This window comes from Xenopus laevis, chromosome 6S (genome assembly GCF_017654675.1).
Source record: "Xenopus laevis strain J_2021 chromosome 6S, Xenopus_laevis_v10.1, whole genome shotgun sequence".
Classification (NCBI taxonomy): domain Eukaryota; kingdom Metazoa; phylum Chordata; class Amphibia; order Anura; family Pipidae; genus Xenopus; species Xenopus laevis.
In genome coordinates, this window is record NC_054382.1 from 124,303,139 (window position 1) to 124,321,442 (window position 18,304).

Here is an 18,304-nt window from a genome sequence, read left to right on the forward strand (position 1 = left end):
TTAAAGGAACAGAATGCTAACAATGCTTTTATGGATGTAGATCATAATGGCACAATATTACTAAAAATAGACTTTGCATTAGTAAAGTATGGGCACTCATGCTGTAGGTGAACTGGTTGCCTAAGAAGAAATTCTGCATCTTGACAGCATATTGGTACTGGTTTGATGTTCCTGCCTTTGACTAAAACAAATCAGATGTATATGTGCCAGGGAAAATTACCATGCCGCTGAGTAGATAATCTTGGCTGTACTTACTATGACAGACTTTCTCTGGAAGTTGATGTTGTTGATGCAGACAACCTGGTGGGTCGTAAAATTGAAAAAAAAAAACATGACTTTTCATTTGCTGATAGAACAGGATGTGTTTTTATTAAAGGGCACCTGTTGGGCAAATATGTTATCCCCAACCAAAGGTGTGGGATAATAGTGCCTGCATTGCGGTTGGGGGTAACAGTAGTATTTTTTTTAATTGCCTCCAGCCAGCGCGATAGGCCACCCACACAGGGAGTGAGCTCTTGGTACGAGTGTCCATGTTGGGGCACATGTGCATAATGAGTGAATGGCAAGACTTGCTTAATATGTGCTCTTACTGACATGGATGCTCGTGCCGGGAGCTGCCTCCTGGTGCTGGTGGCAATTTTTTAAATAAAAACCACCGTTACTCCCAACCGCAATGCAGGTTCTATTAGCCTACACCTTTGGTTGGGGATAATATTTCTGCCCAACAGGTGCCCTTTAAGTTTAAATGCAGCACATAGAAAACTGCACATAAAATTCTTCTTATAAAATATAACAAAGCATAGGCAGAATGCTCTAACTGGAATGTGCCACACACACAGGGACCCTCAGAATACAGATAAAGTTAGGTCCATAAATGTTTGTAGAGAGACAACTTTTTTTCTAATTTTGGTTCTGTACATGACCACAATGAATTTTAAATGAAACAACTCAGATGCAGTTGAACTGCAGACTTTCAGCTTTAATTCAGTGGGTTGAACAAAAAGATTGCATAAAAATGTGACGAACTAAAGCCCTTTTTTTTTTTTTTACAAAAAGTCACACCCCTAATTTGCATATGTTAATTAGGATTTGGATTCGGTTCGGCTGAGCAGAAGGATTCGGCTAAATCCAAATCCTGCTGAAAAAAGGCCGAATCCTGGATTCAGTGCATCCCTAGTTTCCAGCCAAACTGGGCTACTAATTTTAAGTCCAGGCAGGTTTTGAAAGTACAAACTAGCCAAGGTACGGATTTGGGCTACTTTTTGGGCCTTTGGCTGGTTTTTACTTAGGAATAAAGCCAAAGTTGTTGTTTTCCCCCCAAGCCTGTGTCTCCCAGTGCATGTTGGGCAATGTAGTTTTTGTTTAACAATTTGCTGACTGCCAAGTTTAATGTAAGACTACAATACCCAGCATGCAACGGGACTGACTTGTGTAGAAGTTGGGAGTCACCAGATTTTGGGCTCTGTATTCTCGCAAATTCTGGCGACTTTCCTCAATTTCAGACAATTTTGGGGCAAAAATCTGCTGGCCACCAAAACGTCTAGAGGTTGAATTGTTTTAACAATGTTTATAGAAATTGTATATGTATTCGGGCCTCATATGGCCCCTGAGCCCCTCCTGGTGAAGGGGGCAGATCTTTCCCATTTTGCTTCACAAATGAGCAAATCAGTGAAAATAGAAAAAAGGCGCTTTTTCACACATTCATTTATTTTTTTAGACTTTTTCACTGCAAATGTTGTGTTATTTGTAGGTTACTTTTGAAGTGCCTCTTGGCTAGTTTTGGGCTGGTTTGAAAATTAGACAAGGGAACCCTGCTGAATACACTGCCACAGAGAGAGGGGGAGGGGTGCAGCAGAGCAGACAGGTAGAAATGGAAGGCGCCACACAGGTACAACTATACCACGTGACAGCGCATGTGACAACTCCTAAGCACAAAAACAAGTGAATAAGGATACTTATAATTTGTAAGGTCTGGGGCTCTCAAAGCCCTTGTCTCCTTTCTTCTTATTCATTGTGCTGGGCACGGTACCACTGCCTCCTACAGCTGCCAGGCTCATTTAAGGACACGCATCATGACTCCGTAACCCAGCTGCTGAGGCCCAACAGTTGCTATGGTAACGGAGGAAGCTCGGCCGGTGATCACATTCGTCTCCCGTGCTCCATCAATGTCCCAGGCATGTACCTTAGCTCCAGCACTTCCGCTTTCCGGCTTCTCAGCTTGAACTCTCGCGGGGCCGGAAGTTACTGGTGAACGCGCTACCGCTTGAGTAGCCATCTTTATCGTGGGCAATGCTGCTCAGACACACACTAACAAGTTACATGATGTGCAGCGTTGTTAAACTTTTTTTTTTTATGTATTGTCTGCGTTATAAACAGTTGCCAGGGTACATTTTGTTAGACCTTTTCTGTGGCTTAAGAGTTATTTGTAGATTGAATTGCTATTGAAAGCAGTATGGGCTTATTTAGTTCTTACTTGAGTTACTTTGCTTGTTCTGACTGACAGCTGTAACTGAAATCACTTCTCCTTTTTGCAGCACTGGAGCCAGAACCGGCAGTGCACATACTAGAAATACATAGATCAGGCATGTTTAAAGTTAGGCCCAATTGCGGCCCTTTTTCAAATTTACACCGGCCCTCAGCCTCCATCATGAAATGAATAATAATGCGACCCCCCAGCACAGGTCGATCAGGAATCTCGTAGGCGTAGCAGTAATATTTGGGCACATGATTAGTGAAATGATCGTCTATACTACTGCCTGTACAGTAAACTAAAGACGTATGCGAGAGCGGTGCATCACTACGTGCCATTACGGGGCATAGATCAAATTTCGAAGTATAAAAAAAACTTCGAAATTCGACCATCGAATTTGAGTACTTCACTAGTCAAAGTATTTTTTCCAGCAAAAACGGCTGTATTCGATCGAAGTAAAAGCGTACGATTGAATGATTTAACCCTTCGAAACGAACGATTCCAAGGACTTCTCAAAACTTGCCCAAAAGCCTCAAAGTTCTAAGAGGTCCCCCATAGGCTAAACAGCGATTCGGCAGGTTTAAGGTGGCAAAGTCGATTTTTTTTAAAGAGACAGTACTTTGATTTTCAAGTGGTTGAATTTTCGAAGGTTTTCCAATTCGAATCAAAGTCAAATTTGGCCTATTCGATGGTCGAAATACCCAAAAATTACTTAGAAATTCTAAGTTTCTTAATTTGAAAATACACCGACATTTGATAAATCTGCCTGCGCAGGTCCATTTTTTGGGCCCCGTACCCACATTCTTACCCGATTGGAACCACAACCCGACTCTACCTGCAAGTACCTTATTTACAACCCAGACCCACGACCCGCTGACGATCATGAATCAGGAAGTGCTTTCATTGTAAACCGGAAGTGACCTCATCGGAAGTAGACATGATCAGAAAAAAAAGGAGTAAAACAGGAAGTGCTGTCATTGTAAACCTGAACTGAAGTCATCGAAAGTAGCCGTGACCAGAAAAAAGGAGTAAATATAGCTACTGAGAAGACCCACGGCACGACCGCAGAACCACCGACCCTCTTCTTTACCCGCACCCAGAACTTCTCCCCTCAACCCACAAGGTACCGCAGGTTTTTGCGGGTCACCCCCGGGTACCCGACCCAGGACTCTACCCTACGTGTCTATTGCTAACACCTTCAGCACACAGGCAGCAGTATAAACGATCATTTCACTAATCATGTGCCCAAATATTATTGCTACGGTTACGCGATTCCTTGACTAAATGAGGCGCGGAGAATAAGTCCAAACAGACTCCACTTCCTAAATGCCGTGTACGTGTCCATCTCCAGCAGTGAATGATTCTGATCTTAAGATAGCTACCTTGGAATGGATGTCAGGCTGAATGGTTGGCCCTCACACATTTTTACCTCACTAAATCTGGCCCTCGTGCAAAAAGTTTGGACACCCCTGACATTGACACTGCACACATGACAACAAAGAGTTTGTCCTGCCTCCAGAGCAGGGTTGCCAGGTCTAATTTTCGAAACCAGCCCAAGTCGGCTACAAAACCAGACCAAAACTCACTTCAAAAGAAGCCCACAAAATCACAATAAGTGCAGTGAAAAAAGTCTAAAATAAATGAATAAATATGAAAATATGGCATTTTCAAATTTTTCCATGAAGCAGAATGGGTCAAATTTGCCCATCACCAGCTGACTTAACTCTGTATGGGGGCCCAGGAGGTGTAGGGGCCCTAATACATATAGAATTTCAATAAATATTGGTAAAACTGGTCAACCTCTAGATATTTTGTTGGGCAAAAGATTGTTGACCCAAAATTGTCTAAAATTGAGGAAAGTCACTGGAAAATGGGACAGGAGATCTGGTAACTCCCGACTTCTACAAAAGTCAGTCCCATTTAGGGATTCCAGCTGGCCGGTAAAAATGATGGTTGATCCCAATGTTATTAATAGGGAAAAAAGATAAATATACAGGAAGGCCGGTATTTTTGTTCCCAGAAAAGGTGGCAACCCTAGTCCCATTGCATGCTGGGTATTGTAGTCTTACATTAAACTTGGCAGTCGGCAAATTGTTAAACAAAAATTACATTACCCAACATGCACTGGAAGTAGGGTTGCCACCTGGCCGGCAAAAATGATGGTTGATCCCAATGTTATTAATAGGGAAATATCAATATATAGGAAGGTTGGTATTTTTTTCCGGAAAAGGTGGCAAACCTAACTGGAAGACGTAGGCTTGGCACATTAGGGCAAGAAAAAACGTTGGCTGGTTTCCAAAGTACAAACCAGCCAAAGGCCCAAAAAGTAGCCCAAATCTGTACATTGGCTAGTTTGTACTTTCAAACCCAGCCTGGGTTTTAAATTAATAGCCCAATTTGGCAGGAAAACCACCAACCTGGCAACCCTGCTCCAGAGGAGAGAGTGTAACCCCAGTTGCTGGACAGATCAGTTAATAGTGCTGCGCCAGCAGAATTCTTCACTGGAATCCATTTTTTTAAAAAAAAAAAAATAAATAGCAAACAGATTTTTTTTTATATTTAATTTTTAAATCTGACATGGGGCTAGACCTGACCTCTTGATCCCAAGTGCCCTCAGTCATGTGAGTTGTGACTCTTTACTGCTGCACTGCAAGTTGGACTTATTGCAACCCCCACCCCAGTATATCAAAAGAACAATGGGGAGGTAACCAGATAGCAGCATACCTCCCAAATATATCGTATTCTGCGGGACAGTCACGATTTTGACAGCTCAGCCCACAGTCCCGGGTTTCTCTTTGATCTCCTGCACTTACTCGAAAAAAAAAGATAAAATGTTTCTGAAAGTTCATTTAAATAAGAGGCTTTTTGACAGAGCATGGAACACGAGCTGCACTTAGATACATTTGTAACAATTTAAGATAAGCAAAGAAACAAATGTAACAATTTAAAGGGAAACTATCGCAAAAATGAAAATTTAATATAAGCTTCAGCATACTGAAATAAGAAACTTTCTAAATATAATCAATTAAATATTCGACATAATTTATTAAATAATCAAGTTTAGCTTCACTATTCCTCTCTCAGCATCTGTTTCTCTTCATTCTGTCTTCATGCAGCAGTTGGGTGTCAGATGTTCATTGGCAGTTAGATCCAATATATCTTATAGGGGGGCTCCTTTCCTAGCAGATGAATTAGAGCTCACTCTATTAAAATCACCAAACATCATGTCTCTCTACATGCAGGATTTGTGCAACAGCAGTTATTTTTTCAGATTTTGTTTGTACTGAAATCAGTTGAGTGAGCTCTAATTCATCTTCTAGGAAAGGGAGCCCCCCCTATAAGATATATTGGATCCAACCCTCAATGAATATCTGACACCCAACTGCTGCATGAAGACAGAATGAAGAGAAACAGATGCTGAGAGAGGGATAGTGAATATAAACTTGATTATTTCAGAAAAACAATGCAAAATTTCAATTTCTTATTTCAGTATGATGAAGCATATATTACATTTTCACAATAGTTCCCCTTGAGCTCCACTGCACTGACTCTGCATCGATTGGTAATTAAAGACTTGGGTGCATTTACAGGAGTTAACACCTGTGCGGGGGGGGGGACTATGGAGGGTAGGAGGTTTCCATTACTTTGGGGGTTTAGATCTCCTTTAAAGGCAATTTCACCTTTATTAGTAAAACTATTATAAGACATCAAACCCAAACAGGTCTCTGTTCTACGCATGTTTTGGTCCCTCTTTACATTTTTCGAATGTTGGGACTTAGGAAATATTTGAGAAATGGTTTCTATTTTTTTCCTAAGCAGAAGAACATCAGAGCGGCCTCTTTCTCCAGACAACTTCCTTGACTACTTGGTGACTACTTGGTGGTCAGACTGGTCAGAAACTGACCAGCAGATGGCGCTGTTGTAACAAAATTCATCCATATTAACAGCACATGTATCCCTTAATATTTTAGAATAAAAAGGAAAATAATTTGAATTACAAAAGTGCTTAGAATAACACTCTCGTCAATTTTACATTGACTTATTGTAACGGTTTACTTATCCTTTAAAAAACAATGAGAGGCATTTTTTTCTGATGCCCTAGACCCCCTTTACCCTTCCAAAAAACATTCCCCACAATATGGGTGTGGCAATACAACTATGTATTTTGTATTTACAATAGTGACATATTTATGTTCAAGCAATTTCTGTGCCGCCATGACCAATTTTCCCAGGCAATGAGACTATAATATCCATTGGGATCAATGAACTTCTTCTCCTATTAGTTGTGTAAAAATGGAATTTATAAACTGGATAATCCTCTAATCAGAAAGACGCAACGCCTTTAAAGTGGACCGGTCACTGAGACACAAAAAGCTGTATAATAAAAGTCCTTTTCAATTTAAACATGAAATCCAAATTATTTTTTTTATTAAAGTATTCATAGCTGCTGTAAGCTCATTTAAAATTCTCAGCTGTCAATCAAATATTGTCTGCCCCTCCTCTATGTCTTAGCCAATTACTTTCACTTTCCATTCAGCACTTCCTACATGTCACTGCTCTCCCCACATTCCCCCAGTTCTCTTCACCGTTTAATTGTGTAACCAGGACATGGGGATGGACATCAGCTCCCCCATTCTGGTGCACAAACAAGATTCTGAGATGATACAAGACTTGTCTTAATAACAGTGTCCACAAAATGGCTCCTGCCTGCTTGTTATAATTATGAATTCCCAGACTGAAGGAAACAAGATTCAAATAATTTATACAGTGTAATTAAAGTTCATTTAGCTTGACTAATGTGATAAAATAGGATTTTGAATATTTTTTTGGGGTGACGGATCCCCTTTAACCAAAACTCTAACCAATAGCCCCCCTAAAACCAGAAAATACATAATTTGAGGGTTGGGAAGCTGGTTTTGTGTTCCACAACTTGCATTTCTCATTTTCAGGGTAACCAGAGCCTCTGCACGATTCTATGTGCAGTTCGGATACACACACAACGGCATCTTCTGCTTCTGGAAATATCGACCCAAAATTCTCTTTATAGAGGTAACACTGTCACTGTCTAAGCAGCCAAATAGATGAAGCTGAAATAGGCAAACTTTTATTTAGGAAAAGAAAAAAAATATATATTTTAATTAAAAACAAAAAAACAAAAATGTACAATTTGTATTTATACTTATAATACACAGAAGAAAAGTGTGATAATGATGAATGTTACAGCATTGTGCTTTATCTTGGCCTGAGTCTCCATAGGAAAGATAATTGTGGGACTTGTGGTGCTGGTGCCCCAGAAACATCACAAAACGACTGTTTAAACAGGGGGTTTCCTCACTTTGCATCTATGTTGTGTACCAGTATTGTGTCTTGTAGTAGTACATATAGTCCTCTGTGCTTTCTTCAGCTTATTTCTTCTTTAGCTTGTCCAATTCCCACTGAATCACCTGTGGGAGAGAAGAAAATGGCTCAATGAAAGGGATTCTGAATAAGATTGTGTCACAGGGGGTCACCATCTTGGAAAGGGTCTGTGACACTCACATGCTCCGTGGGCTCTGAGCAGCTGTTGACCGATCTTTGATAACTTTCACTTATATAGCAAGTTTATAGTATAGGCTTATACTTGAGTCAATAAAGTTTCCCAGTTTTCCTAGGTTACATTAGGTACCTCGGCTTATACTCGGGTCAGCTTATATTCAAGTATATACGCTAATTATGTGTATTAATTACTAATCAGCCTTATATTGTGACACTTCTATTCTATGTGTACTGTATATTGTGAGTGGGTCCCTAAGCTCAGTAAGTGACAGCAGCACAGAGCATGTGCAGTGAATCAGCAGAAAAGAAGATGGGGAGCTATTGGGGCATCTTTGGAGACAGATCTTTACTGCTAAAGGGCTGTGGTTGGGCTGCTGGTCAGTTTCCCACCAGTCTGACCACTAAGTAGTCAAGGAAGTTGTCAGGAGAAAGAAAGAGGCTGCTTTGATGATGTTCTGCTTAGGAAAGATTTTAAAAGGTGTTCAAACTGGTGGGAAACTGACCAGCAGGTGGCGCTATTGGAACTAAATCCATTCATATTAACAGCACATGTATCCCTTAATACAGGGGTGCCCAAAAGGTAGATCGGGATCTACCATTAAGACCTTAAAGGGATACTGTCATGGGAAAACATGTTTTTTTTTTTCCAAAACGCATCAGTTAATAGTGCTGCTCCAGCAGAATTCTGCACTGAAATCCATTTCTCAAAAGAGCAAACAGATTTTTTTTATATTCAATTTTGAAATCTGACATGGCGCTAGACATTTTGTCAATTTCCCAGCTGCCCCCAGTCATGTTACTTGTGCTCTGATAAACTTCAATCACTCTACTTTACTGCTGTACTGCAAGTTAGAGTGATATCACCCCCTTCCTCCCCCCCCCAGCAGCCAAACAAAAGAATAATGGGAAGGTAACCAGATAGCAGCTCCCTAACACAAGATAACAGCTGCCTGGTAGATCTAAGAACAACACTCAATAGTAAAAACCCATGTCCCACTGAGACACATTCAGTTACATTGAGAAGGAAAAACAGCAGTCTGCCAGAAAGCATTTCTCTCCTAAAGTGCAGGCACAAGTCACATGACCTGGGGCAGCTGGGAAATTGACAAAATGTCTAGCCCCATGTCAGATTTCAAAACTGAATATATAAAAAAAAAGCAGTTTGCTCTTTTGAGAAATGTGCAGAATTCTGCTGGAGTAGCACTATTACTATTAACTGATGCGTTTTGGAAAAAAACATGTTTTCCGATGACAGGATCCCTTTAAGCTGGTGATCAGTAGATCTCAAGACACTGTCAATAAACAGCTCATCTATATCACCCTCCTGTTTCATGCTTTTTATTCAGATATTTATTACGTCAAGGTCACATAGAAATAGTGGTTTGTTAAATAGAGCAGCATAAATTTTCTCAAATCAGTATAATATTTAAGTAATATTTTCCATGGAACAGAATGCTAACAGTGATGTTATGGATGTAGATCATAATGGGAAATCATCACTAAAAGTAGACCTCGCATTAGTAAAGTATGGGCACTCCTGAGTTAATATAGTTAAGAATAAAAAGAAAATAATGAATGTAAATTGCAAAATTTCTTAGAATATCACCCTCATCAATTTTACATTGACTTATTTTAAAGGTTTACTTATCCTTCAAAAGGATACTCTCATGGGAAAGTATTTTCAAAATGCACCAGTTAATAGTGCTGCTCCAGCAAAATTCTGCACTGAAATCCATTTCTCAAAAGAGCAAACAGATTTTTTTATATTCAATTTTGAAATCTGACATGGGGCTAGACATATTGTCAATTTCCCAGCTGTCCCAAGTCATTGACTTGTGCTCTGATAAACGCCAATAACTCTTTACTGCTGTACTGCAAGTTGGAGTGATCCCACCCCCCAGCAGCCTAACAATAGAACAATGGGAAGGCAACCAGATAACAGCTGCCTAACACAAGATAACAGCTGCCTGGTAGATCTAAAAACAGCACTCAATAGTAAAATCCAGGTCCCACTGAGACAAATTCAATTACATTGAGTAGGAGAAACAACAGCCTGCCAGGAAGCAGTTCCATCCTAAAGTGCTGGCTCTTTCTGAAATCACATGACCAGGCAAAATGACCTGAGATGCACCTACACACCAATATTACAACTAAATACACTTGCTGGTTCAGGAATGAAATTTTATTTTGTACAGTGAATTATTTGCATTGTAAACAGTGTCATTTCGAAAAAAAAAAAAAAAAACATCATAAAAATCATGACAGAATCCCTTTAAACAGTTTCTAAGGCTCACATAGACTATGATGCCTCTTTTACAATCTCACCTGTTTGGCATTGTTACTTGCAGCTTTTTTCATCTCATCTAAGAGCCCTCTTGACGTTTTCAGATCCTATAACAAAACAGTAGGGTTGACACCAAACTTGAGCATTGCATATCAACTCTGGAAATGGCCAAGCCATAAAACTCTAAGAACGGTCACACATTGCTTTACCCAAACTACGTGAATCATGTGCCCCTATAGCAAATGGACCTTTTCTGCCCTACACGTTGCTGATAATTGTGCCAATGTGCTTTGCTCTTGGTCAAACAAAAATGGGCACTGGAAGGAACTTTTAAGGCAGGAATTCAGTCCAGAGCTTCCTCCTGTCTATATACCCTGTACCTTATACAACAAAGTGGACTTAACCAGCAGCTTTTTAAATTGCTATACACCTTAGCTTTGTAATTCATGGTTGGATAGTGCTAACAGAACTGCAAGATGTGTGTGTACCAATTCCCTGTAGGTTGGTTTGCTCATAGTAAATGTGGTTTCCATTTAGTGCGATTGGAGCGTTTACAAAGACCTTACAATATGGGGCAGATTTATCAGGGGTCCAATTGAAAATTCTAATTTTCAAAAATTGACAAAACTGTCAAATTTGACCAGGGAATTATCCAAACTCGATTCAAGTATTTTAATAAATTTTAGGGATGCACCGAATCCACTATTTTGGATTCGTCAATATGGAATGCAATCTCAGAAATACTCGCCTGCTTTGCACAGAATTATATAAAAGAATCAGATTTGCTGGTGAGGATACAAGGAACAGGGCCCCAGTAAAAAAGGGGACCCACTAGCAATTCAGAAGGTCTAAAGCTCCATTTATTGGGGGAAATTGTAAAAATTAGGCGTGTCCAACCTACGGTCCTTTAGCTATTGACACCCCATTAGGGGTGGGAAGGGGAAAACCTTTTTTACTTCCTTGTTTTGTGACAAAAAGTCACGCGATTTCCCTCCCACCCCTAATTTGCATATGCAAATTAGGATTCAGATCGGCCGGGCAGAAGGATTTGGCCGAATCCAAATCCTGCTGAAAAAGGCCGAGTCACGAACCGAATCCTGGATGTATCCCTAAAAAATTTGCATTAGTTTTTCAAGATTCATCATACTCTGGACCTAAGAATTACAATTTTCGGGATAACAGATCTGTAATTTGGATCTTCATCCCTTAAAGGACAACTTTATTAAGGTTCCCTGGGCTTGTGTAATGTAATGTATTTGCTGCAACATATACGTCCATTCAACTTTAACTTCCCGCCGTATGCAAACGCTAGGCAACGCTAGCGCAACTTCGCTTCGCTTGCTGCAGTAACGCTAGTACTACTTCACCAGCGTTTGGCGCCCTGGGCGCACCCTCTGATTTTAGTGAATTAGCATTGTCCTGGCGAATCTACGCCTGTTGAAGTGTTGCGATGTGAGCAAAGCCGTCGCTGGCGAATTTTCAGAGATTAGTAAATTTGCCCAAATGGGAGATAGTCTTTTGATAATTCGGATTTTTCAGGATAACGGATCCCATTCCTGTAGCACTTTTATTCTCAAAATAAAAAGAATATATACTGTACCTTTAAAAAGAACTTTGATATTTCAAACAATCTCTGGTTACAGGCTGCATAACATGGATGTTCCACCCCAATGCTGTGTTTCTGGAGGGTTTTTGAAACCACTTCTTTAAGCATCTGAAAAGTCAGTAAATGCAACGGTTATAAGAGCAATTTATTTTACTACGGATGGCAGTTCGCCACTGTAATGGCAAATACAGAATACAACTGTCAGCAGACTGTCACCCTGTTCTCTAATTATCCAACAGAAATAGAATATATAGCGACTATTCAACACCTTGAGGACTGCACTGCACACACCAAGGGGCAGATTTATTAAGGGTTGAATTGAAAATTCGTACTTTCAACTTCGACTAGGGAATTATCCAAACTCTATTAGATTTTCAAGATTCATCATTCTCTGGCCCTTTAAGAACTTGAATTTGACTATTCGCCACCTAAAACCTGCTAAATTGCTGTACAAGTCAGTGGGAGAGGTCCAGGGATCAATTAGGTGATGTTTGCAGCTTTCATGACATTCGATTTTCTTTTGGAGAAAAAACTCGAATCGAGTTTGTTCGAATTCGAATCAAATTCGATTTGAGTTTTCGGCTTAATAAAATCAGTCCCAGTTTTACATATTTGATTTTTGTAATAAATTATCCACCAACTGAATTTCAAGTAAAATCGAATTCTTTGGAGTTAAAAAAAAACAAAACAAAAAAAAAAAAACACATGAATTAAAAATGCGACCCTTGAGAAATCTGCCTCCCAATGTGCAGTGTTGAGATGAATGAGAACAGATTATCACTAACAGAAGAAATGAGTTACAACTCTGATCTATCATTTTCATTCATTAATTTTGTCTAATTTTGCACGTCCCCTTACAAGCCACAGCAACAAGGTTTAATATAAGCTTCATTATACTGATAAGAAACGTTGTCAATGCAATCAATTAAATATTCTGCATTTTTCTGAAATAATCAAGTTTATCTTCACTATCCCTCTCTCAGCATCGGTTTGTCTTCATTCTCTCTTCATGCAGCAGTTAGATCCAATTTATCTGATACGGGGGGCTCCCTTTCCTAGCAGATGAATTAGAGCTCACTCAAATAACTGATTCCAGTACAAACAAAATCTAACAAAATAACTGTCTTTTGCACAAATTCTGCATGTAGAGAGACATCATGTCTGTGGATTTTAATAGAGTGAGCTCTAATACATCTTCTAGGCAAAAGTGAAGAACAGTGAATATAAACGATTATTTAAAAAACGGTACAGAATTTTGAATTGATTGTATTTTGAAAGTCTTATTTCAGTATGCTGAAGCTTATATTCAATTTTCATTTTCGCGATAGTTCCTCTTTAAGTCAAGACTAACAAAGTTTGCAATTAAACATGGTACCCGATTGTGCTTTTGGGATCTAGACTCCTTCTGTTCCAGTTCTAGATGAGAGCTAGGCTTTGATTGAGCTGGAACACTTGGTGCAGTTCGGACCCTCGTGCTGGAAGGCTGAGCGCCCGAAACGGATGAGGCTGTTCTTTCAGCCCGGAGTCTTGTCGGCTGCTGATGCCCACTACCTTCACTTGCAAGCGACACCAAAGAATCAGAACTTCCGGATTTGGCAAGTCTACGGCACAAAGAGAAGATCTTTTTTAAACAATGGGCTCACATCCCCACCCACTTTTCCAATTAAATGAATGGTGTTTTAGAAGAGATACAAAAGTGCAAAGCTAAACGGCCATCTCCAACGTGCTGAAAAGCATCAAATACAGGTATGGGATCCGTTATCCAGAAAGCTCCGCTTTAGGGAAAGGCCATCTCTCATAGATGCCGTTTTATCCAAATAAATTAAATTTTTAAAATTGATTTCCCTTTTCTGTGTAATAATAAAACAGTAGCTTGTACTTGATACCAACTAAGATATAATTAATCCTTATTGGAGGCAAAACCAGCCTATTGGATTTATTTAATGTTTACACAATCTTCAAGTAGACTAAGGGTCAGATTTATCAAGGGTCAAATTTCAACTCATGTGAGTTTTTAAAAACGCCCATAAACTCGAAATTCGACCAATCTAAATGTTAAAAAAACAAAAAAAACTCGGGTGAATTTAATCGACTCAAAAACTCGAATCGAGTTGTTTGAAGCCCGCAAACAACTCCAAATTGATCCCAGAAAGTCTCCCATTGACAGCAATTGGGTAGGTTTTAGGTGGCAAATAGTCGAATTCGAGTTCTTAAAGAGCAAGAAGCATGTAAATCTAGAAAATCAAATTCAAATTAGATTTTTCAATTCGACCCTTGATAAATCTGCCCCTAACAGTATGAATATCCAAATTATGGAAAGATCAGTTATCAAGAAAAGTCCAAGTCCGGAGCATTCTGGATAACAGGTCCCATACCTGTACAGGTTTGCAACATAAAAGGGTCAGAATGTGAATCTGAGCATGGTTCAGTTTTTAGTCCTTGACTCTAGGCTTCCATGCAAATGACAGTTTGGTTTACCTCTTGCTGGGATACAGGCCCTCTATATCCTTTGAGCGCCGTTTCAGACGTAGTGGATCTCCCCTGAGCTCAGTCTGTATGGATTCTCCATCGGGAACACTACCTGGCTCCGAGAGGACAGCGGGGGAAGGAATGGGGCTTAAAGCAAATGGAATAGGACAGCACTCCCTTGTGCAAGTTGTCTGGGTCTCGTAGCGAATAAGGCGGGACTGGAGTTCAGAAAATGCCACATCTCGATCAAGGGCCTTTCTGTTGTCGAGGCAATATCTAAAGGCAAGAGAAGGCACTTAAAAATTCATTTTCAGAAAAACAAGAGTCAAAAGAGGAATTATAGGAGGGACTTACTCCAATCCGTGATAATGGCACTCCGCAGCTTTTTCAAAAGGTAACCCTTTCAGTTTCCGTGGGGTAAGTTTTGGCGTTACAAGAAACGCATTGTCACTGTAAAGCAGAAGAATTAATTCAAAGGACTATTAGGGGGTTTATTAAGGGTCGAATTTCGAGTTCATGGGAGTTATTTAAAATCCCAAGGGGGCCTACACAGGGGGGGGGGGGGGAAGTTTCCCCGTACAGGTTGACTTCTCCTTTAAAGTTAATAATTGTATGTTCTGCCTCTTAAAAGAGCGGTAATTTCAAATAGTGAAAATATATAACCACTGTATAATTTTTTTACGCTTTCACAAGTGTATCCAGCATCTATAAATAACTTTTTGTAAAAATGTAAATTAAGGATTTCTCTCTAATGTGAAAAAGAACGAAAACCATTGCATTCTCTACAGTTTGTCTGTTATCTGCTATCTAAACATGAACCTAATCAAATTGAATGTCCCTGTGGCTACACAGCAGCTTGTTTATATAAACTATAGTAGTACTTATCTGTTATCTACTGTGTATCCTGTGCTTGAATGGCTGCCCTCATGGCTACACAGCAGCTTGTTTATATAAACTATAGTAGTACTTATCTGTTAGCTACTGTGTATCCTGCGCTTGAATGGCTGCCCCCATGGCTACACAGCAGCTTGTTTATATAAACTATAGTAGTACTTATCTGTTGTCTACTATGTATCCTGTGTTTGAATGGCTGCCCCCATGGCTACACAGCAGCTTGTTTAGATAAACTATAGTAATACTTATCTGTTATCTACTGTGTATCCTGTGCTTGAATGGCTGACCCCATGGCTACACAGCAGCTTGTTTATATAAACTATAGTAGTACTTATCTATTGTCTACTATGTATCCTGTGTTTGAATGGCTGCCCCCATGGCTACACAGCAGCTTGTTTATATAAACTATAGTAGTGCTTATCTGTTATCTACTGTGTATCCTGTGCTTGAATGGCTGCCCCCATGGCTACACAGCAGCTTGTTTATATAAACTATAGTAGAGTTTCTGAGGCAAACACACCAGTTGTACCAGTGCAGGGCCACACTACATTATATGGTCACTCTTTTTAAACTATAAATTTTTGGTGTTACTGTTCCTTTAAGCGTAACATGCTATTTTATGATCACCCATTGAATGCTTCTATAAAGCTAAGAAATACCATCCTAATTTATTCTGCTTACCCACGTTGAACCTGTAAAGGCTGCAGCTCTCCAACAGCAAGGCCTTGTGGAGTAAAATATTTCAAAAGTTCTTTAGCGTCGAGCAAAGTCATTCCTTCCTTCAGCCCATCCTTTCGCCCAAGCAACTGCTCTGCTGAACCGGAAAGTATGGAAGCCCTGGGAGGCAAGAGATGTAGTTACAAACTCCCATTGGTACCATTTCTTAATTTGGTACATTTAGATAAGCCTACACCAAATTCATTGTGTTGGGATTTAGAAAAAGTACCAAAATCTTTAGAAACTAATTTGCATATTCAAATGTCACAACCAACAAACCTTGATCACATGTTCACGTTTCCTGCCTTAACAGATCTGCACATTAGCCCCTATATTTCCTTATTTAGCAAATTGCATTCGATATTTTAAAGGCCAAAAAAAAATACAAAAGGGGGACAGTTGCAAACTTTTGTAATATCACTGCGTTCGTTATACTAAAATACAATACATAGAGCCTTTTAGCAGAACAGAATTAAAACGAAGCTCTCACCTTAACCTCTGCTTTATTTTCTCAAAATTTTCTAAATTCTGGAGAACATTTCTTTCAGGCCAATCTGCAGGGTTTGATATCATGGCTTCGGATTCTAAAATAATAGAAATAGAGAGTAAAATAAAATAGGTGGCTTTTCTCAATAGCGTATGCACAGAGGACAAAGTGTGTAGAATAGAAGGCAAATGAAAGTGAACAGGTTTTACTGGAAAGGGATGCTGGCCATGAAAATGAATGTAAAAAAGTATTAAAGTGTGATTTTTGTTTCCTATATTTTAGAGCAAAGAAAACTGTAGCCATTTACACACACGACACCTACCTGGAAAAGCTGGTGTAGAAACGGTGATATTCTGCATATTTTTGTAGGATACACTGTCTAACCTGCTCTCACAATCTCCAATGACATGTTCTCTTGTAAGTGCCAACAGTCTCCCGAGATTGTTAGACTGAGACACGGATGCATGAGGCTGGGCTTCTTGTCTTTCTTGAGGAATACATTTTTAAAAAAAATATATAAAAATTAAAACCACAGTGTAACATCTGAGGATTTACTTTTGTACTCTGAGGATGTATTTTTTTTTTTTTCTAAGCATTCGGAGTACTTATACAATAGGCAGGCAAACTATTCCCGGGTGAGAACCAGGACAGCATTTTATTACTTCTTTCAGAGTAATAATGCTATGTGCAAACTGTAAACAAACACTGACTCAACGCAGAGAACGCGGCCTGACAACGCAGAGAACGCAGACTGACTCAACATGGACTGACTCAATGCAGAGAACGCGGACTGACTCAATGCAGAGAACGCGGACTGACTCAATGCAGAGAACGCGGACTGACTCAATGCAGAGAACGCGGACTGACTCAATGCAGAGAACGCGGACTGACTCAATGCAGAGAACGCGGACTGACTCAATGCAGAGAACGCGGACTGACTCAATGCAGAGAACGCGGACTGACTCAATGCAGAGAACGCGGACTGACTCAATGCAGAGAACGCGGACTGACTCAATGCAGAGAACGCGGACTGACTCAATGCAGAGAACGCGGACTGACTCAATGCAGAGAACGCGGACTGACTCAATGCAGAGAACGCGGACTGACTCAATGCAGAGAACGCGGACTGACTCAATGCAGAGAACGCGGACTGACTCAATGCAGAGAACGCGGACTCACTCAATGCAGAGAACGCGGACTCACTCAACGCAGACTGACAACGCAGAGAGCGCGGACTGACTCAATGTCCCAAAAGGATACAGAATTTAGGAGGATTGTTACTAACACTTACTTAGATACTCTTTCACAGCTAGCACCTGAGCACGGGCTAGTATCTGCTCTCTCAGAGCAATCTGTTCTCCATTGAAATGTGGAAGAGAATCTAAAATATCTGAAGTGCTTTCTGGAACACATGTAAAATAGCTCATTAGTTGTCATCAGTAAAATAACTTTTTGCAGCAATTACAATATTAGATCTTTACCTTATAAAATATTTTGCCCAACTACAATTTTACCTGCTAGCACTTATGTCCTCCCACATGGTGCAAATCGTTTGTTCCTTGATTATCTGTAGACTGGCATTCACTGACTTACCTGGTGCTGTGCCCAGTCAAATAGAAGAGATTATATAGGTACACTGTCATCACTATATTGCTCACTTTTACTATTATGTAAATATTGGTCTATTGAAAAATCCCTGTGTAATTTTTAGTAGCACTGGTGAAAAGCATCAAATTCACTTGAAAGCACCAGTGCATGTCAGAAACTTAACAGTCAATCAAAAAATATGATTTTTTTGTTTTTGCTTGCATAAAAATGGAAATTGACTTGTTTGGACCTCGT

At 39.9% G+C, this 18,304-nt stretch overlaps 2 protein-coding genes across 4 annotated transcripts in view; both read right to left on the reverse strand.

The window, feature by feature from the left end:
* Positions 1-2,225, reverse strand: part of taf2.S (TATA-box binding protein associated factor 2 S homeolog) — a 65,423-nt gene extending 63,198 nt beyond the window's left edge. Inside the window, exons 1-2 of one of the 2 annotated variants that reach the window (XM_018223921.2) lie at positions 1,960-2,225; positions 256-310 (exon numbers count right to left, since the gene is read on the reverse strand). In XM_018223921.2, the coding sequence (XP_018079410.1) occupies positions 256-310; positions 1,960-2,057 (153 nt within the window). In that variant the 5' untranslated portion in view covers positions 2,058-2,225. The remainder of the gene's footprint in view (positions 1-255; positions 311-1,959) is intronic. The other variant, XM_018223920.2, reaches the window with a different exon arrangement.
* Positions 2,226-7,552: 5,327 nt separating this feature from the next.
* The window catches only part of mtbp.S (MDM2 binding protein S homeolog), a 29,530-nt gene continuing 18,778 nt past the window's right edge, over positions 7,553-18,304 (reverse strand). Inside the window, 10 exon segments of one of the 2 annotated variants that reach the window (NM_001091401.1) lie at positions 7,553-7,914; positions 10,331-10,396; positions 11,890-12,003; positions 13,271-13,496; positions 14,374-14,640; positions 14,719-14,814; positions 15,940-16,095; positions 16,466-16,559; positions 16,785-16,949; positions 17,754-17,864. In NM_001091401.1, the coding sequence (NP_001084870.1) occupies positions 7,876-7,914; positions 10,331-10,396; positions 11,890-12,003; positions 13,271-13,496; positions 14,374-14,640; positions 14,719-14,814; positions 15,940-16,095; positions 16,466-16,559; positions 16,785-16,949; positions 17,754-17,864 (1,334 nt within the window). In that variant the 3' untranslated portion in view covers positions 7,553-7,875. 2 annotated transcript variants of the gene reach the window in all.